Below are 20,892 nucleotides of genomic sequence, written 5' to 3' on the forward strand. Positions count from 1 at the left end.
ATAAGTGGCGTTTTACATGTATCCTTTTTATCACTTTACATAAATAGGTTTTATTTATTTAGCGCCTTTCCCAGATAAAATCACAAAGCGCTGAACAATAAGAATTACAGAAATAATAACCGAAACAATCAATTATTATGATGTAAAGCAAAACCATATAGGAAAATAAACGTTGGATAGAAAAAACAATGAAACCAGTCAGCTAACAGAACTTTTGAATAAAAGTGTCTTTAGTTGACTTCCGCAGTGTCAGCCATACGAAGAGACGGAGGGAGGGCATTCCAGAGTGTGGGGGCGACTGGTTTTCTATTTGGTCTTGAAATGTTTTTAAAGATTTTGATCAGAGAGAATGGCAAGAAGTGTAGGGACACAGCAAGTAGTATTGTGGGGTCTGTCCATTTAAAGCTCTGTAGGATAAAACTAAGATTTTGAAATATGACCTTTTGATCAGCTGTTGTTGAGTCCATCATAGGAACAAACTCCAAATACCACTGATCTACATTATCAAAAGCTGATGATAAATCTAAAAGAATCAAAACTGTATATTTTTCAGAGTCATCTGTACATCATTTGAAACTCTGAGTAAAGTGGAATCCAGTACAAAGAATCTTTCTAAAACCAGATTGGCACTTATCGAACAGTTCATTATTGTTTAAAAAAGATGTCAATTGTTCTGCCACTACCTTCTCCAAGACTTTTAAAGGAAAGGTCATTTTGAAATGGGCCTATAGTTGGAAGGTTGTGATGGATTCAGGTTAGGCTTTTTTAAAATGGGAATCACGCTGCCTGTTTAAATAAGTTTGAGACAGTCCCTATGGAAAGAGACAGGTTACTTATTTTGACAGCAAATGGGGCAATAAGGTCGATAACTTAAAAAAAGACATGGATGATGGCAATATGTCTATAAGGTGCATGAGGATGGCTTCATCTTTTTTAAGACCATGACTTTTTTTCTAATGAGATGGCAGAAAAGCTAGCTTTTTATATATATATATATATGTGTGTGTGTGTGTGTTTATAGTTATATATAGTGGTAGGAAGAGTTAGATAAATATTTCCAAAACTGAAATGGTATGAATGACAATTCAGTGCTTAAAATAGTCATTTGCTTTAGTTTGAACTGGGTCGACCTGTTCTTGTTTACATTTACTGTCTCTTTAAGACACGCCCACTCTTTTTATGTTGCTGCTCCGAACCGCCGCGCGCGTGCATAGACGATCTTTGGCGTCAGCAGCTCGCGCTGAATGTCAACAACCGGCGGCGTTTGGCTGCGAACCACCGGTACCGGCGGGTCCCAGGGCAGCGACCGAACACAGAACCGCCGGGACGAGCAGCTGCTCGGTCAGAGGAGGAATCTCCTCCCGTTTTCCCCGGAAGTGACTCTCACGGTATGTGTGTAAATCTTTTGGGTTTGTTCTTTTTAGCTAGGGCTAATTTGTTTAGCCGCTGTGTGTTAGCTAGCGAGATTTAGGCGAGGACAGATGGAAACACCTGACAGGGATTACGCGCTGAGAGAGGTTTTCATCTACTGTTACTTTAATATAGGTAAAAGTACTTTCAATAACGCCAAAATACTGATGCTTATTTAAAAATAAAACACAGCTGCTTTTAGTTTGATGTTTTATTTTGAAAGGACCCTCATAATTACTTGTAAACCTGCAGTTCTTGTGACTTCCTGTGCCTTTTTGATGTTTAGGAGCAAACATGGATCTGAAGAAGAACCTGAAGAATTGAACCCCCCCACTGATGGAGACCCAGAGGAAGAGGTAGGTCCCCCCTCCCGCCTGAGGGGGTCTCAGCTGCTCCTGTCAGGCTGATCTTCATGTGACTTCGCCTTCAGACGGAGCTCGGATGGCTTCACCCACCCGAGCTCCGTCCAGGGCCCCTCCCTGACTAATGAGTTTTTCCAATCGCATCATTTGCTTCATTTGAGCCCCCCCATTCAGTGATTAAATAGAGTGTTGTTGTCACAGCTCTGAGGGGGACTGCGGCGGGGAGCGGGGCCTCCTCCACGCCTGGAGGGGCTACTCCTGCAGCGTGACCCCGGAGAGGCTGCTCCTCCCCCGGCCGGTCCTCCAGGTGGCGCTGGGGGCCCGACACGCCGTCCTGCTGGTGGAAGGTGAGGGTCTCCGTCATGAGGAGTTTTTGGGTGGCGGGGTAAATGTGTGACTGTCTGATTGGCGTCTGCACTCAGGTGGGCAGGTGTACAGTTTGGGGGCGTTGCCATGGAAACAGAAAGCCTCTGTGGCCACGGACCCCACCCCGGAGGGTGCTCTCAGCGGGCAGCGGGTGCTCGCCGTGGCTGCCGGCAGCTTCCACTGCGGGGCAGTGACGGAGGACGGTGGCGTCCACATGTGGGGTGACAACGGCGCCGGGCAGTGCGGGCTGTCGGGGCTCAGCAGTGTTCCCAACCCAACACCGGTGGCGCTGATGGAACCGGAGTCCAGCTCGGCTCAGGTGGTGTCAGTGTTGGAGCTGGCCTGCGGGGAGCGTCACACGCTGGCGCTGTCGCTGCAGCGGGAGGTGTGGGCGTGGGGCGGCGGTTGCCAGCCTTGCCTCAACGCCGCCGCCTCACCGGTGTGGAGGCCACGGAAGGTGGAGCAGCTGGCAGGGAGGCGGGTGCTACAGGTGGCCTGCGGGGCGACTCACAGCCTGGCTCTGGTGCGCTGCTTTGGCCCCGGGGACACCCAGCGTCCCCCTGTGGACAAATGCAGCCAGTGTAACCAGCTCCTGTACACCATGACGGATAAGGAAGACCACGTCATCATCTCGGACGGACACTGCTGTCCGCTCGGCGTGGAGCCCACCGAGGACGACCCGCCCACTCCTGCCCTCAAGACATCTCCATCCGAGCCCGTGCTCACGTCCCACATCTCCGCCTCTGAGCCTCCTGGTGTAACCTCCTCTGACTCCGCCCACACTGAGGACTCAGGAAAAGAGGGCTTTTTAGCAAACGAAGGGGAGGAGCCATCCTCAGCGGTGTCCCGAGCCAAGAATTCCCCGTATCCGGACGAGCGTGCGGTGAAGGAGTATCTGAGGAGGCTGTCGGACAACACACAGGCAGACGCTAAGACGGCCACTGGGGGGCGCCAAGCTCTGCTGGTAACACTTCTTCAGCTAACGTTCTGACCTCTCGGCCTACAATAGAAATTAGGTTTTTCTTTTTGGTTTTGTGTTTTTTGGCTCAAGCTGATACCACATTTTGATTTATTTTATTTTTATTGATTATTTTTTGTTTCATTTCAAGATTTTATGACAAAATCACAAGTTTGCCATTAGTTTGTTTTTATCTTTCTGTGTTGCTATGGCAGCCCCTACAGTTAGCTGGCTAAATGCGCTAGTGTTTCTAACTAGCTTCTGGGCTTTGCATAAATTTGAAATAGGTTATTTTAGTATCAGTTTATGCAGTATTTTTGTTTTGCGTATTAGATTTTTTAAATCTTGATTATTTCTTGTGTTTGCTGTCTTTGTTTGCCTATGCCTAGCGTAGCAAGTTAAGTTTAAGTTCACATACCAACATTGGTATTTTTTAGCGCGACATTCAACCATGACATATTCTTCTTAATAGTTTGGTGTATAAAGAACCTTTAAAAAAAGCAAAATTTTGACGTGGCTTGATGGCTTTTCCAAAAGGCGTAGTTGTGAAGAGCGAACAGTTTATCAAATATCACTACTTTTTTTTTAATCGTCTTCATAGGACGATTTTTTGCTTAATTTTCGATATATTTATTCTACGCTATTAATAACTCACTAATTTAGAAATTATAAAAATCGTACGTAGCTGACTTTTGTACGGAAGCCAAAATGTCTCAAAATTTTGCACTAAAAGCTAGCTAAAATGTTTATTTTGTTTGTTAGTTTCTGCTCTTTGTTAGTAGAAAAATGTTTTGTTGTGTATTTAGCACCACCATGAGGACATCTTAAGTAGTGCAGCGTAATGTAGGAAATAACTTTTTTATGAAAATATAGATTTGTCGGCATTTATTTCACACATTTGTTTTCTCTTTCTCCTTTAGCCGTCAGCAGGTCTGGCCTCCTCCACCCTCAACAACCTGGCCTCCTGCGCCTCCGCCGTGGGCGAGCGGGTGGCCTCCACCTACGAAGCCCTCTCCTTCAAGAAAATGATGAACTTCTATCTGCCGTCCAGGCCCCCGGGTTCAGAGGGCGGCGCCGAAGTGGGCGACCTTACCGCCGACCGCGTCCGCCAGGAGGACTCGGTCCAGACGAAGAAGAGCTGCAGCACGGGGGACATCCACGAGGAGGAGGCAGAGGGTCTGCGGCGCCGCCTGTCGCTGCCGGGGCTTTTGTCACAGGGTAGATACGCTGTTCAGCTCTTATCCTCCTCCTATGGGCTGCAGCGTGAGTACACCACGGGAGCGCGGCGACGCACGCAGAGCGCAGCGCGTTTCATGGCGAGCTTCCTGTGCAGTTGTGCGCTTCAGTCCTGTTCTTAGCTGCATGAGAACGAAACAAAACCACCTTTTTCTTGGCTGAAATCTGCACTTTTGTCTTTGTGCGTCTCACAAAATCTCTGATTGGGTAACATTTTTGTTCAAAACATAAAAAAAATCATTAAAAATAACAAATTAGATCAAAATTTCTAGATTTAAGAATTTATTTTTATGGAATTTGTGTGTGTGTAATCAATGAGAAGCACATCCAACATTCTGAGTCTGAATGAGTTTTCAGGTCAAAGTTCAACTTCTCTGATGTACAACGTTTACTTTTAGTGTCCTAATCAATACGCAAACATGTTAGGTATCAACAATCAAGCCTTCACGCCCCAAACACAACGTGCTAATACATCCTGAGAAGTGACGAACAAACGAAAAATTTAGCTTTCGCTTTTGTTTGTGACTTTTCTGATTAAACCAGGTGGATTTGCGATTTTTTTTCAAAAATTTGTTTAGGCCTTTAAAACTAGATAAGTCGCTGGCAACACTCTACGACAGTTTACGCAATCAACGTAAATCAGCTGATGCTAACATGGAGAAAAGCGGCGAAAGGGAGAAAATTTTATGGCAATTTTTAAAAAAAGTTTTTCTGTGCTTTTTAATTTGCTATTTCCCAAAATGAACAAACAACAACAAAAATTTAAAATCATCTTTAAAAGCCCAGACGAAAATGCTCTTGGGTTCTTCAAAGTTAAAATGTAACTTTAGTTCAGTAGGTCTCAGTTTTGATCACCCCTTTTCTGTTTAGACAGATCTAAATAAAAACAAGCATTTTTGGCGATTAATTTTTTAGAGTGTAAGTAATTGTTATAATTCTTTATGGGAGTTCTAATCATTTTGCAGGTTTGACATAGGAGTGGAAATAATTTCAGACTCTGATCTTTCCAGAGTTGCGTTACATTGGTTGCATGTTTGAGTTTTTACTGCATGTTGCTGTCACCGTGATGTCCCGTTCTTTTACCTTCAACCATTCACAGCATTTTTTTTGCACATGTCGCCCGTTTGTCGTTTGAATCCGGTTTTTCTGCTCCTCATACATTCAAATATGTTACGTGAGGAATTTGGAGTCCAGCGTAAGGAACTCTTCCGTCTTGCAGTGTCGCCCCGGCTGCTGAGGAGAGCCGGCCGCTCCAAGGTGCGAGCCGTCGCCCTCACCCCTGTGGTTGGAGCTGTCCCCGAAGCCAAAGAGGTGCTGCCCTCCCTGCAGACGGAGGTTTGGAGCTGGGGATCCGGCGAGCACGGCCAGCTGGGACACGGAGACTGCTCGGACCAGTAGGGTGTCGTCTGCATACGCTGAGAAGCCTTTGTGGACGCGGCCTGAAACCTTTGGTTTGTGTTTGCAGGCTGCAGCCGCTCTGCATCAAGAGTCTGAACAATAAGGAGGTGGTGCGGGTGGTGGCCGGCGCCCACCACTCCCTCGCCCTGACGGCTCAGTGTCAGGTCAGTTTGTTGGTTTGGCAGAAATGTAGCATAAAAAGTGGTTTTAGTTTGGACGAACATAACAACAAATCCTTCATTTAATTGTTAGAGAATTGCTTAATGCTAGTTTTTTCATGACAACTCCATCATGTTCAGTTATATTTTTTAAACTTATTTATGTTCTTAACAAATTGTATTTTAAAAACGATCCATTATGTAAATGTAACACATGGTTTAGCAATAGTAGCATTTTAACACGTATTTAGGTTTTTCATTAGTTTTTTAGCATAACATAATTCATCTTTTCTGTCTGTTTTTTCACTTGTTTAGCTAATCTAGTGGGTGACTTTTAATTTAGGTCCATTAGCATAAAGTATTTTGAACACAGCACAGTCTTTTATTTTTCTATAATGTCCTTCCTTGTTTATTAGGCAATTTACATGCAACTTTTGTTGCACTGCAGCATAAATATGGACGATTGCTGCTTGTTTAAAATACCAGGATATAATGAACTTGTATTATTTCCTAAATATGAATGAAATACAATTTTCAAAAAAATGTTTATTTGCCAAAACAGCTTAAGTTTATGCTCAAAATATTTCTTGCTAATTGCTAAATATGTCAAACATTTATTGCTCGACTTATTTTGTGCTTAATAAATAGATGTCAAGCTTTTAAAAACGTATACCATTTTATACATATAAAAAAACTTTTTTATGTATAAAACTTATTTATTTGCTAAATAAATAAGCTCACAAAAATATTATATATTTGATAAAATCCAATGTTTATGCTAAAACTAATTTTTGCTAAATATTACAAACATTTATAGTTTGACTTTTTTTGTAAAAAGGATTCTGGGCTGTAAAAATGTACTATTTCCTACATCTGAATTATTTTATTTTTTTGATAATTAATAACCTAAAAAATATTACTAAACTTAAAAAACAATAAGCTAGAATGAGCTAATGCTATATGCTAATTGCTAAATATGTCAAATATTTATGGTAAGAAAACTAAAAATGAAGTAGAACTATTACCAAGGTAAATTTTCTTTCTTTTTTTTTTTGGTCACTAAGTATTTTGTTTGTTAAAATGAAAAGAAATAAGCAAAATTTAACTGGTAGGGTTCAATTACTTTTAAAATTGCAAATAATGGAGAAGCAGAATCCCTGTTTTCTGACTAAAAAAGTAACATTTCTGAGGGGAAAGTCTGTTTTCAGGCCGTTTCAATGTGTTTTATGATCCAGGTGTTCTCGTGGGGCAGAAACCACTGTGGTCAGCTCGGACACATGGAGAAGCCCAGCACCGTCCCCCGCCTCACCAAGGTCAGGAAGCCGAGCCCCCAGGTGAAGCCCTGAAGTTCGTCCTTCCTGAACCTCCATGTTGTCTCCGCCTTCTCGCCCAGATGTCGGAAGGGATCCGGGTGTGGGACGCGAGCGCGGGAGAACGGCACTCCCTGCTGCTGGCGGACGGCGACTGCATCCAGCCCATCATCTACTACAGCGGCCAGCAAATGAGGGAAGGCGAGGAGGAAGAGGAGGAGGCCGTGGCTCAGGGAGGGGAGGAAGAGGAGCGGCGGGTGGGGGGATACACCCAGCAGCCCGTTCTGTTGCCTTTCTGCATGAATGTAAGGAAGTAGCCCCACTGGATTTCAAATTAAAATACTTTTTAAGCCTACTCTGCAAAATAATGCAAAAGTTAACTCAAAAAGTGTGGGAAGATTTGTAATATTTATGTAACAGACTTTTATTGTTGATTGTTTTTTTGTGTATTCTCTTTGTGTTCCAGCTGGGATATGTCAGCAACGTTTGTGCCGGTGGGGGGAGGTGCATGGCGCTGTCGGACAGGAACGTGATGGGCCTCATCGCTAGCCTCCACGAGCTAGCTTCTACGGAGAGGAAGTTCTACTGCAAGCTGTGTAACATCAAGTCGCAGGTCATTCGCCCCCTGCTGGAGCTGGGTAGGTACTGCTTCCAGTCGTGCTTTCCCCCCACTTCTTCCCTGACTTGGACAGCTTTTCTTTGTTTTCCCAGAGTCCCTGAGCTCAGCACTGGGTCAGACGACCATCGGCGTCCTGCAGACCTTGGCGGGACAGTTCGGTGGACTGTGTCACCTGACGGGACAGCACAGTGCCAGCCTCACCTCCAACCTCCGGCGCTGCCGCGGTCTCCAGGGTCTGCTCATCCTGAACCACCATGACATCTTCCTGGACTCTTACAGCGAGTACGTAAGCAGACGTCCGTCCTGACTTTGTGCGTTGCAGTTTTTTCACACCCCTCTTTTCCTGAAGTTACTGCAGCGCAGTGGGGAACTTCCAGGTGATGGGGGGCTTCCAGAGTCTGGCCAAACCTTTGCTGTGAGTACTGAAACACTCGGCACTCAGAAGTAGGACCAGAGGGTTCACGATGGATCTTCTGTTGAAGGGACGCTTTTGGGAAAAGTCCTGAGCTGCTGCAGAGGCTGTCGGAATGTAGCGAGGAGAACGCCGCCGTGCCGGACCTCATGGTGGCGCTCTTTTACCTCCCCTTCCACCATGTTCAGGAGTATGGGCGGCTCCTGCTCAAGCTAGCCACCTGCTTTGAAGTGGTACGATGATCGGACGGGAAACCATACAGAATGTGTTTAATTATGGCCTGCATCAGTCTGGGACCGCAAGGACCATATGGTTTTCGGAAAAAAAATAAGCAGTCCCAAACTAACATCAGCAGTGTGTAGGAGCAGAAAACACACAAAGACACTCACCACGTGGCTTTAAAAACCTTCCTATCGTAGTCGTAATATTTCTTCTTTTTTACTGCCCTTTGGAGTGAAAATGTCAGCGCTGCTAGCATTGCCAACATAGTTTCCATCTTTAGCCATGTGTTTTTCTAAAATAATTGATAATGGTAGCCGCAATGTTGCAACTTTTAGCAACATTGGTATAGTTAGCATCTTTAGCAGTGTTTATTTCTCAGACAGTCATGATTCTCATCGTATTACTAGTCTAGCACTATAATTAACATTATCATAGTTAACAAAGATAGCATCATTAGCATCTTTAGTGGTGTGTTTTTTAGAGATAGTTGATGGTGCTGAGCTAATACTAGCACTTCTGGCTACATTAGCATAATTAACATTTTTTGCTATGTGTTTTTTCTAAGGTAGTTAATGATGCTGAATGCAGTGCTGACACCTTTAGCAACATGAGCATGATTAGCATCTTTAGCATTGTGTTTTTCTGAGCTATTTGATGCTTAACACATTGCTAGAACTTTGATTAACATTAGCATGGTAATTAGCAAAGATAGCATTATTAGCATCTTTAGCAAAGTGTTTTTTTCCCAGATAGCTGATGGTGCTGAACACAATGCTAGAACATTTAGCCAAGTTAGCCTAATTAGCACCTTTAGCAATGTAGTTCCCAGAGGGAGTTGATGATGCTTAACGCATTGCTAGCCAGTTATTTAAGGTTAGCATAGTTAACAGTGATAGCATAATTAGCATTTTCAGCAGTTTTTTTAAAAGAGATAGTTAATGATACTGAAGGAAGTGCTAGCAATTGTAACCCCATAGACATAGCTACTAAAGTTAGCATATTTAACAATCTAAGCAATTATGAGATAGTTGATGCTGAACGCAGTGCTAGCACTTTTAGGAACATAAGCATAATTAGCATAATTAGCATCTTCAGCAGTGTGACATTCTGAAATGGTAGATGAGACGCAACACAATGCTAGCAATTATAGCCATATTAGCATAGTTAGCATACTTAACCTTTTTAGGAAAAAAGATTTTTGGATGAAAGTAGCACAAAGGCTGCTCAGCTATTGAGAATGGGTAGAAAGGGGCTGTGTGGTTGCAGCGGGGGCATTAGGCAGCTGCTCCTTCAGAGAGGGTGGGCTGCAAAGGCACGGGCGGACCATCCAATGCCACCTGCAGCCTTAATTTTCCTATTCGTGTTTGATCCTTCAGAACTCTGAGGACTACAGGAAGCTGCAGGACAGCTGCTCCAAGTTTGAAGCTTTGAGCCTCCAGCTGAAGAGGAGGAGGAAGGAGGCAGAGTACACCTTCCACTTCTGGAAGAGCTTTCCCGGTAAAATGACGGTAAGCGTCCGCCAGTGTGTTTTTGTGTGTCCTGTCGCCGTGACATCCCGCTGACCGTTTTCTGGTGGCCAGGACTCGCTGCGGAAGCCCCAGCGCCGGCTGATCTGCGAGAGCAGCAACAAAACGCTGACGCTGCAGAACGCCGGCCGCTTCTCCGTCAACTGGTTCATCCTTTTCAACGACGCTCTGGTCCACGCGCAGGTCAGCCCCGAGCGCCGCCGCCGCTCCTCTTCTTCTCTCACTTTTCCGCCTGCCGTGTCTGAATGTTTGTGTGCTTTCCTCCGTGCTGTCAGGGCGTGGCGCCTCATAAAAACCTCGTAAGTATGAAGCTACGAGCAACAGCCCAAACAAAACCTCCTCCTCGTCCTCCTCCTCCTCATCTTCCTCTCTGTGTGTCTGAATGCTTCACCATCCTGTCAACCGATTACAAATCAAACTGAGGTGTCATTCAATGTGTCAGCCATCAGTGGCAGCGTTGAGCGCAAAAGATTACTCTTCTTTATCCTTCTTTTATTGATTAAAACTCTAAACAGTTTTCGGATTTTTTATGCTATTTTGTTTACGCTTTAAATTTTATTTGTTGTTGTATTCAAAGTACAACTTGATGCTGCTATTGCTCCTTAATTTTGCTAATTTGTTTGTTGATTTTATTTACGTTAATTCCACGTTGAATTTTCTTAATGATCCGTAGTATATTTGTATTCACTTTTGTATTTCACAAAATTCAACATTTTTGTTAGTTTTTCAGTTTTTTAGTGAATTTTCTTAATTTTTTTCTCTATTGTATGAATTTTTTCTTTCAAATGAAAGAAAAATCTTTATCTTTATTCTGTTTCATAAAATGTTCCACTATGACTATATAGAATTCATCTTAAATATCCTTATTTTTGAACACCTTTTTTTTGGTAAAATACATATTTTTATAAAATTAAATTATTCTTGTAAATCCATTTATTTTTAGTTTTTTTTTTTTCATTTTTAAACCTTAATTTTAGTAAATTGACAAAAATGAAATTCCTTTATTTGTGTATTTCATGTTTGTTGTAGAACAAACTAATATGTTTAAATTGTAAGTTGTCCGAGTTTTTCTTTTAGTTTACTTTTACTTTGTTTTGAAATGATTTCATTATAATAAATGAGGACTTAGTTTGTCATTCCAAACCTGCCGGTCCCTGTTGTCGCTGAAGCTGTTTAAACAAGCAATATTTATAATTAGAACATTTCTACACTGTAGAAAATATTTGGTTGAAATTATTTGAAAAGAAAATTAACTGATTTGTTGTTTTTTTTTTACAAAAAAGGGATTATTTTTGTAGCTCTCCCGTGTTTGTTTTGACCCCAGTGGGTTCACACCTCAAACACCCTCTTTTCACTGCCTTTTTCAGTCAGCTGATCCTGTTTTCACTCTTGGTGTCAGTTTTTTTTGGCGGTCCCTATTGAAAAGTCCCCCACCCCAATACTTCAAGTGTTTCCGCCATCATCCTTTTTTTTATGATCTGTTCTTTTGCTATCAGCGTTCACAGTGTTGTCCTGATTTTGTGACAGTTGTGCTTGCTTGATTGTGATTTTCAAAATTAAATTTCTGCTAATTTTGATATTTCGTTTTTCAGTTTAAAATGTCTGCAGCAGTTGAAACTGAATGGAACAAAAAAAATAGTAGGATGGGACTGTACAAAATAAAAGCATGTAGAGAAATAAATATATCAAACGTAATTTTTAGCGTAGAAGATTACACTTAATTTTGAAATGCAAAGTTGTTAAAAACATATTTGACTCAAATTAAATAAAATAAAAAAAGTAGGGCTACATGATATGAGGAAAACTAATATCACGATGTCCGAGATGAGCATTATTAAACAAATAGCAAAACAGCAATAAGAGTCAACGTAACTTAAATTAAACTCCAAATAACTTAGGTCTATATTGGAAGTGGTAATCTGACATGAAATGGCTCTGTCCAATTGGTCGGCGGCAGAAAGGCTATGTCTGATTGGCCAAATGCGTAAAAGGGATCTTTTGTGATTGGTTAAATACTTCCACTGCAGTGAGATTGTTTTAGCGTGTATGTAAACCTTTACGTTAGCCATTTATCACAGTTTACACTGTTGTTTCTGAAACCCGTACTGCAGAGTTTAAAATTGCGACGATGATAATACATATTCATAACTATAATATGAATAAGATTTTCGTAATTAAACTGTGATTTTTTTTTTTAACCCCACCTTTGCTTCTTTCCAGTTCTCCTCTCATCACATCTTCCCTTTAGCAACGCTGTGGGTGGAGCCAATCCCAGAGGACGACTCCAGCCTGTAAGTTTCTTCACTTTCAAGGGTTTTTATATTAGTTTGACTATTGAGAAATTACTGATATAAAAGTCCTTCTGAAATATGTTTATTTACTTAATAGGTTCAGACTTTTAAAGCTTCTTTAACGTTGTACGGTCTGTTTTTTTGCGTAGACATGGGTTGAAGGTGATCACACCTGAAGAGACATTAACACTTCTGGCGTCGTCTCCCTCAGAAAAGGTGAGTCTTTTACACATTTTTTCATGACACCATTTCATCTCTATTTCACTATTCAAACAGTCCTGCCTTTGGAAATACTCTACAAAAATAAATGCACATGAAAGCCACAAAAGAAAAAAAACACAACTGGGCTTGTTTTACAGTATTTTCAAAGCTAAGAAAAGAATTAAAAGCTAAAATAGTGCTAAATTCTATATATATATTCTAACATGTTAAATCGTTTTCAACTCATTTAAGTAAAAAAAAAGTGTTTCTAGAGCAGTTTTGCCAAATATATCCATTTCGATACGCCTCTTTTTTTTTATAAGAGTTTTTTTTTTTAATTGCCGTGTTTCCATTAGGTTAATTTATTATTGCAAACCCAATTTGTGCAATTTCCTAGTTAATGGAAACGTTGATGCAGTGGCAAAAGCACATTTTGTTGATATTGTTACTTTAAACCAGTTTTGTTCATTACAGTAAAATGTAACTAGAAGCATTTAAGTTTATTTTTGTTTGGGGTCTGGAATTATTTCATGGGAACGAGGTAATAATGCGTTCAAACGCATTATTACTTCAAGGGAACGTCTAAGTATTTTTTTATTGGTCACGGGCTCCGTATAAAAGTTAGCAGACAAAGCTAAATTCATATTCTGATACGTCTGTTTAGTGTTAGATACCCTGAGCTTTCTCTGAAGCTGGTTGGGTTTCTGTTGTTGTTGTTGTAGTCCAAGTGGCTGCGTGCCATCAACCAAGCAGTGGATCAGGCTCTGAGCGGGACGGCGCAGAAGTCAGAACCGCCCATCTCCAGAACAGCTGCCTACACCTTCTACAAAGAAGGACGCCTGAAAGAGGCGACGTATGAAGGTGGCTGGGTGTCCGGAAAGCCCCACGGCAGGTCTGACCCGCTTGATTCAGAACCTAAAGTTTGAAAGCTTTCTGTTCCGAGTCCGATTGTTCTTTCTTTTCCTCAGCGGAGTGCTAAAATGGCCTGATGGGAGGATCTACACTGGGACGTTCAAGAATGGACTGGAGGATGGGTAAATCAGCCAGAAACCAGTTGTTTTGTCAGTCTAGAGCTTCGGTTAGTTTATCTCCTTCCTCTCATTTATTGGTGTGTTTGTCCAGCTTTGGGGAGTTTTTGGCTCCAAATAAGCCTCTCAACAAGAACGACTGCTATCAGGGCCATTGGAAAGATGGGAAAATGCACGGTCCAGGGACCTACAGGTGAGACCGCTTTGACCTTTGATGTTAGCGTTAGCATTTCTGCTTGATGATAGTTGGTGTGACCGACTGCAGGTATGCCAGCGGAGAGGTTTACGATGGGTCCTTCCAGGACGGCGTGCGCCACGGCCACGGCATGCTGCGCAGCGGCAAGCTGAACACCTCCTCGCCCAGCGTCTTCATCGGCCAGTGGCTGCAGGACAAGAAGACGGGCTACGGAGTCTTCGACGACATCACAAAGTAACGCTCGGTTCGGCCGCACCGTTTGAAATGACCCGCGCAGAAGCCAAAGCTTGGTGGGTTTTCTCTGCAGAGGGGAGAAGTTCATGGGCATGTGGCAGGACCACCTGCGTCAGGGCACGGGCGTCGTCGTCACGCAGTTCGGGCTGTACTACGAAGGAGCTTTCAAGGACAACAAAATGGCGGTGAGCGCTCATCAAATGCTCATAATGTGGGGTTGTGGGAGCCTTCTTGTCTGTGCGTTAGGTCAAGAAAATTAAGAAAAACAATAAAGAAACTGCACCAAAGCAAAGAAATTCTTTCTTTTTTTTTTTTCTTGTTCTTTTTTTTCTTTTTGTTAACTTGTCCTGTCCAACAGCTGAGCAAGCAGATCAGAGAAATTCTTTCAATTAATGCTTTTTATTATTCATTGAAGGGTTATAAATTTATATTTTTAGTTAGTTAGTAGGTTTTTATATGCCCTTTTTTTCAAGTTAAAAAGTAACTCGACATCAAAAATGTTTGACTAGAAAAATCTGATGCAGAAAAGTTTTTTTATTTTAAATTATACTTAAAAGGCATATTTAATTAAACATTAAAAATATTTTGTCAAAGCACTTTTAAACGCTTTTTGGGAGGCTTTGCTCTAATTGTTTATCTTAAATTATATATAAAGCCCCGCCCACTAGCATACATACATGTAGTCTTTAGGAAATTATGAAGTTATGTTGAATAGAAACACTATAATAATATAATTTTGTTGTTTGTTTTTTTTGGCCCTCTTGGCTTTCCATACTTTAAACCAACTTTTAGCTTGTAGTAAATGACTGTGATGGTTTACTTTTTACGAGATACACTATAATTATGAATTTTGTTGTTTGTATTTTTGTTTTATTTGGCTTTCCATACATTTTTCTTAGATTTGACCTAATTTACCAGACTGAAGATAAGTCAACTAAACTCAGAGTTTTCTTCTTTTTTTTTTTTTTCAGGGAACTGGTGTCCTGGTCTCGGAAGACGATACGACGTATGAGGGGGACTTTTCTGACGACTGGACCCTCAGCGGGAAGGTGACTAACTCTGGTGACATTCTGAAGAACAGACATGTTGGGGTTGGTGGGCTGATGGCGCCCTCCGTCCGTCAGGGCGTGCTGACCTTGGCGAACGGCGACTACCTGGAGGGTTCCTTCAGTGGCGAATGGGGCTCCGGGCTCAAAGTGACCGGCTCGTACTTCAAACCTCACCTGTTCGACTCCGGCAAAGACAAGACGCGAGCCGTGTAAGCCTGCTGCAGCGTTGGCTTCAGAGAAGCCTCACCGTACCTGAGTGATGAACGTTTGCGTGTAACCGTACAGGAAGCTGGGCCGGCTGTGCGTCAGCGCGGAGGAGAAGTGGCAGGCCGTCTTCCAGGAGTGTTGGAGTCAGCTGGGCTGCGAGGCGCCAGAGCGGGGAGAGCACCTGAAGGCCTGGGAGAACATCGCCGTGGCCCTCACCAGCCACCGCCAACACATCCGGGACAGGTGCGCTTCAGGTGTTCAGAGAGACGCCTCCCGTAATCAGACAAATGAAACTAGACTTTAGTGTTTCCCTCAGTCCAGGGTTGTTGTCTCGGAGTCACAGCAAAACCCTGGAGGGTCTGGAGGTCGTCCCGCAGCATGAAGGTCCCATCACCATGGAGAGATACGACCTCATCCGCGTGTACCTCCTCAACGTGAGTCCACCCGTACGGACACTCAGGAACGCCAAAATAGAAAAAAGTAAAACTATAATTCAACACAATACATACATTTTTAGTCGCAAATTGGATCTTATAACTTTATTACAATTATAAATAACACAAAAATCATTACTGTTGTAAACGAACTGTATGGCACTTAAAAAACTTAATATTTTTTTCAGTAAACGACAGTTCACTTAATAATCTGGAGCGCCTTATAAATGCATTAATAAATATGGTTGGGTGTTGTGGGTATATGTTAACGCAGCTAGCGTGTAGCAGTGTCTGACTTTTTTATGTGTTACTAACAAGGTTAGGAGTTACAGGAATTGTAAAAATGCTGATGCGGCTACCGTGTAGCGGTGTCGGACTGTGCTATTTTTACGTGACTGATACCATTTATTTGAGCAGTGTCAATCTGTTTTTTATGTGTTGCTACCAATATTGGGAGTTATAGGTATTGTAAATATGCTAACGCGGCTAACAGTTCTACCGTAGCTAACACGGAGTCCTAGAGTTACTGTGAACAGAGTTAATGAGGTATGACTGACTTTTTTCTTCTTGCTTAACGTGTCTTATAGTTTGATGCGCTTTTATTAAGCTACATAGGTTAGAAAATAGACTCTAAAGTGCAAAAATGTGCAAATCCATTCTGTGAAATGAAAGCCCATGAAATTTTTTAAATTTTGTTATTTTTTTATTCCAGGCATGCGACACCCCCCTGCACCCGCTGGGCCAGCTGGTGGAGACCCTGGTGGCGGTTTACAGGATGACATACGTGGGCGTCGGCGCAAACCGGCGACTGCTGCCGCTAGCTGTCACCGAGATTAAGTCCTACCTCAGTCGCATCTTCCAGATCGTCAGGTAGATTTTTTTTAACTCAGTTTGGAACCAAGTGTGCTTCTTTATTTCATTATTTACACTATTGGAACTGGAGCTGGAGCAAGGATCCGAATACTCGGATATTTGCGAGTCTTTCCCGAAAACTTGAGTGTAACGTCTGAAATTGTGATCTCTGTAAATATAGTGGATTATAGTAAAAATACACTTTCAGCTGTGTAATTACCACTCTAAAATTCAAAATAATTTGGGATTTTAAGTATATAAACAAACCAAATGTGCTGCTGTCACAGGAAGTAAATACATTTTCAATGTAAAGGTTCTGATTTTCAAAGTAAGACTGTCAAGTTTATTTGTCTAAAAAAAAAAAGCAACTGAAGTTCAAGTTAGTGAAAGAAGTTCTGAAAAAAACAATTTAGTTTTAAATTTAGTCGACAATTGGAAAAACAAACGACAAACTTTAGATTAATCTAAATCTAATGAAGTTCTTGGTGTTTGTGTCACATAACAGCTGATATTTGAATGTCTTGTAGGTTTCTGTTCCCAGACTTGCCAGAAGAGGGCGTTCAAATCCCAGAACCAGCCTCCAACATCCAGATGAAAAGGGAGCCGAGTGCTGCCGATGCCCCGTTGGAGTCCCCCCGCCCCGGGTATGGGCCGATCTGCGCCCCCTGCTGGTTTCTCCCCTCCTTGGCGTTTTAACCCCTCGGTGTTTGCTCCTCAGGCTGGTGGTGAGCAGCTGGACTCTGCTGCTGCCCGTCCTCCTGCCTCGGCTTTACCCGCCGCTCTTCACGCTCTACGCTCTGGAGAAGGAGAAGGAGGACGACGTGTACTGGGAGTGCGTCCTCCGGCTCAACAAGCAGCCCGACCTGGCGCTGCTGGCCTTCCTCGGAGTCCAGCAGTGGGTCACACGCCTGAATACGGGGCACCTCGGTGGTGGTGGTGGGGGGTTATGTCTGTAACCTCTTCTGTTTTGTCATTTTAGGAAATTTTGGCCCATTTCACCTTCCATACCTGAGACAGGAGATAAGCCGCTGGTACAGTTTGACTTATGTTCTCGATGCGTCTGTTTTACCTGTTTTTGATCGTCCCAAATGTTCAAACATTTCCACTGTTTACTGCTTTTGTTGAGTTAGCAGTGTTTGTTTGTTTGTTTGTTTGTTTGTGTTGCTCTTTGTAAACATCTACACGTCTGACTTTGTGCTGCAGGTCGTCTCTACCACCAAAGACGCCTGCTTTGCTTCTGCGGTGGAAACGCTGCAGCAGATCAGGTACGACTCGTGTCCTCCGGACAGTAAAGGAGTGGTGGAAAACGATCTGAGCGTTTGTCTGGGTTTGTCGCCTCCGCAGCACCACCTTCACCCCCACGGACAAGCTGCAGGTGATCCAGCTGACCTTTGAGGAGATCACCCAGGTGGTTCAGTCGCTGCTGAAGCAGGACTTCCTGTGGTCCATGGACGAGCTCTTCCCCGTCTTTCTCTACGTGGTTCTGCGAGCTCGGTCAGTCCTGACACAAAGACAAATGTGGAGACGAGAGGTTGTTGTCTTTATGTAAAAGTGGACAACGTCTTGGAATGAAAACATTCCCAGCATTCCCTCTTCCTGCTTCTGTGAGGGTCGTGTCACTCAGCCGCTACGTACATTTAATGAAACGTGCATGATAATTCACTAATGATTCTTGCGTTCATCGATGTGCGTATATGTCTGTAGAGGGTTTCCGCCGATGGGTCTTTACGTAAATTTGGTTTTGAGCTGTTCAAAATGTTTGATCATTTGAGAATTACACAGCTTATGCGTGTGTTACATAGTTTATACGCAATTATTAAGTAAATCCTTCGCAATTGTGCGTTTTTGTGAGATATATACACAAACTTGTCTTTCCACAACCGTTCCATGTATGTCTAACGGACTTTTCATGCATGAATACGCATCTTCATTTTTTTTTTCAGTTTTTTATATTTCAAACTCACATTTCTCTGGTTCTTTGTGTTCCTTCAGAATCAGGAACCTCGGCTCTGAGGTCAGCCTCATGGAGGACCTGATGGACCCGTCCGTCCAACACGGAGAACTCGGAATCATGTTCACTACGCTAAAGGCAACAAACACTCGCCATCACCATCATCATCTGCGTCCTCATCGACAACAATAACCTCCTGATGTTCCTCCTTTCAGGCGTGCTACTACCAGATCCAGCACGAGAAGATCACGTAAGACCTGCTCCTCCTGCTCTGCGGTGGGATCGGATTGGATCATGCGACCGGGTTGCTGACGGCTCCATCTGCTGCTGTCATGGAGATGGAATCGCCTCTCCCCTCCTGTCAGGAGGCGGTCCCCCAGCCTGATCTCCACCAATCAAGAAGGCCCACAGTTGTGGGAGGGGCCAGGGGCGTGGCAGTGCAATCTAATACAAGGTTTTCTTGGATTGAATAGGTTTTTTTTTTTTTTTTCTTACATGAAGAACAACCCGTCCGCAGATTTTCCGGTGAATCCGCAGCACTTAAAAACATGGTCAAACTTGAAAAGTTCCCTTTGTTCTGGTTATCGGTTCAACGCTGCCCCCTGCTGGAAGCTTCTGTCAGCAGGTGTAGGACAGATTTTTTATCTTAAATTAAGTTTCCAGAACAAAGAAAGAAGGCTGAAGCTGATAGTTGCAGCTCCTCTTGTGGCCACACGGAGCAGCAACGAGACCGACGGCCTAATGTTTGTTTCGCAGAGACCCGAAGTTTTCAGGTTGTTGCGTAAACGTGAACCCGACTTTGAAGACGTGTTGAAGTACCGATCATAAGCTTTTAGTTGTGCTCCGTTAGCAACAACAGCTAGCCTAAGCACAGTGTCAGTTTCCTGCAGCCCAGACAGGAAAAAACCCACTGTGTGCCGCCACAGTCCCACTCTGCAGCATCTGTACATGTTAACTGTTCCCAGCGCCGTGCGTCAGAGAAACGGCTTAAGAGGCGACCCTTTCCTAAACACCGCGGCTGGCTTTTGTTTTCTTCAGCGATGGGAAAATCCAGCAGGTCAGAGGTCAAACGGCTGTTTTCCTCCCCATTTTTTATGAAATGACGTAACATAAAGCTGCTCAGAACCGAAGTGTTCCTGTTGCAGCAGAAGTGACTGTCCTTATGGTTTATTGTTTGGTCTGTTTGCATTCTGGACACTTTTTAACGGTTGTACAAACTGACTGAACCTCGCGTGTTTGTGAAAGAACTGTAAACTGACCCAATTCTGATACAGTTGTTTGAAAAAGCTCTGAAGTTTTGGAAAAAAAGCAATAAAGACTCATCTGACTCAATTTCAGTGAGACCAAGCATTTAAATCACAAAACAAAAGGCTAAAGGAAGGATTTGTATGGAATTTATTGCTTTTCTCTCTATATGGCAAGCTGTTATGATCAAAAATACCCGCATTTTATATTTAAAAATTTCCTTCATTTTTTTCCCTTTTTAATTAAGCAGTTACATGAATAATCCAAGCACGCAGAATTAGAGCACAAGTTATAGACATGAACTAAATGTTTAAAAAAAGTAATTTCACCAAACGTCGAGGGACAGTAACTGTCTTCACTTGTCTTTTTATGTTTAGCCATTAAGTTAAAATAAAGTGGAAGAAGTACTTGTATGATAACAGTTAAAACGCCCCAAATTTAAAAAATGAACCCACTCAATGATTGAAAAAAAAATTCCCCCATAAAACATTTGATATTTTGTCCAATTTCATGTTTTCTTAAAAAACAAGTGTCAAAGTTGATGACTCTGCCGCCTTACATGATATCACCATGATGGCTAGCTAAATTGCAGGATAGAAATAACAGGTTTTTCTAATTTGCTTTGTTTTAGAAAATAAATTTTGTAACAAACGCTAAATAATTTCAATTATTTTTGGACTTTTCAAAGGTTTCTCAATAAAAAAACTATGTAAAATATACAAAGCTAGACAAATTCATCCTAACAATTTTTTAACAATTAAAAATAATTATTTTAACAATGTGGGCGTGGCAAGCACAAGTACCGGTTGCTATGGAAATGGGAACATTTATCTACCTTTTTGTGGATGTCAGTTTAAAAAAAAAATCTCTCGTTGCACCAAACTTTTCACCCCAGAATTGTCAATTTAATCTAAATTTTTTTTTTTGTTAATTTTTTTTTTTTAGAAGAAAATAGTCAAATACTTCTTTAGCTCGGGAAAACATTTAGTTGATTTAATTTTCTACGGAAGCTAAAGATTAGTAAATAAGATACTTTTTGTTGTTTAATAAAGAAAATTAGCTTAATTCTAAATATTATCTGCAGTTCTGCATTTCTCCATGTTTTACTTCAAATGTGTAAACAATTGATGTAACGTGTCAAAAAAACTGAATAAAATGTGAGATTTTCAGGAATTTCAGGGTAAATCTGGGATTTTCTGCGGCTACAACTGTGGCTAAAGTTCATTT

At 42.3% G+C, this 20,892-nt stretch overlaps 1 protein-coding gene across 8 annotated transcripts; it reads left to right on the forward strand.

Annotated features, from left to right (window-relative positions):
* The first annotated feature begins 1,210 nt into the window (after positions 1-1,210).
* On the forward strand, positions 1,211-19,752 carry als2b (alsin Rho guanine nucleotide exchange factor ALS2 b). Of its 8 annotated transcripts, none has more exons than XM_078943787.1 (35): positions 1,213-1,388; positions 1,697-1,766; positions 1,974-2,119; positions 2,195-3,102; positions 4,017-4,359; positions 5,552-5,726; positions 5,798-5,894; positions 7,124-7,201; positions 7,282-7,503; positions 7,665-7,836; positions 7,910-8,099; positions 8,167-8,232; positions 8,300-8,462; positions 9,828-9,959; positions 10,032-10,160; positions 10,253-10,276; positions 12,198-12,268; positions 12,418-12,484; positions 13,192-13,361; positions 13,438-13,503; positions 13,592-13,690; positions 13,763-13,927; positions 14,001-14,112; positions 14,899-14,976; positions 15,052-15,185; positions 15,262-15,426; positions 15,488-15,617; positions 16,330-16,487; positions 16,997-17,113; positions 17,188-17,364; positions 17,449-17,500; positions 17,673-17,734; positions 17,814-17,963; positions 18,462-18,558; positions 18,636-19,752. In XM_078943787.1, exons 2-35 carry the CDS (start codon positions 1,747-1,749, stop codon positions 18,672-18,674), a joined length of 4,974 nt encoding a protein of 1,657 aa, XP_078799913.1. In that variant the 5' UTR covers positions 1,213-1,388; positions 1,697-1,746; the 3' UTR covers positions 18,675-19,752. The 8 variants fall into 8 exon arrangements, with proteins under 8 accessions (XP_011479555.1, XP_078799913.1, XP_011479545.1 ...); XM_011481243.4 differs by having other exon boundaries at positions 15,500-15,617; XM_078943809.1 differs by having other exon boundaries at positions 4,017-4,314.
* The last annotated feature ends 1,140 nt before the right edge of the window (positions 19,753-20,892 follow it).

Source organism: Oryzias latipes, chromosome 2, assembly GCF_053564925.1.
Source record: "Oryzias latipes strain Hd-rR chromosome 2, Olatipes_Hd-rR_3.1".
Taxonomy (NCBI): Eukaryota; Metazoa; Chordata; class Actinopteri; order Beloniformes; family Adrianichthyidae; genus Oryzias; species Oryzias latipes.

Excerpts from the sequence above, each read along its gene's own strand:
- als2b (XM_078943787.1), top strand. The coding sequence starts at position 1,747 with ATGGAGACCCAGAGGAAGAG. Across the intron at positions 8,233-8,299 it reads AGTCTGGCCAAACCTTTGCT|GGACGCTTTTGGGAAAAGTC; the intron begins GTGAGTACTGAA and ends CTTCTGTTGAAG. Across the intron at positions 17,964-18,461 it reads TACGTGGTTCTGCGAGCTCG|AATCAGGAACCTCGGCTCTG; the intron begins GTCAGTCCTGAC and ends GTGTTCCTTCAG.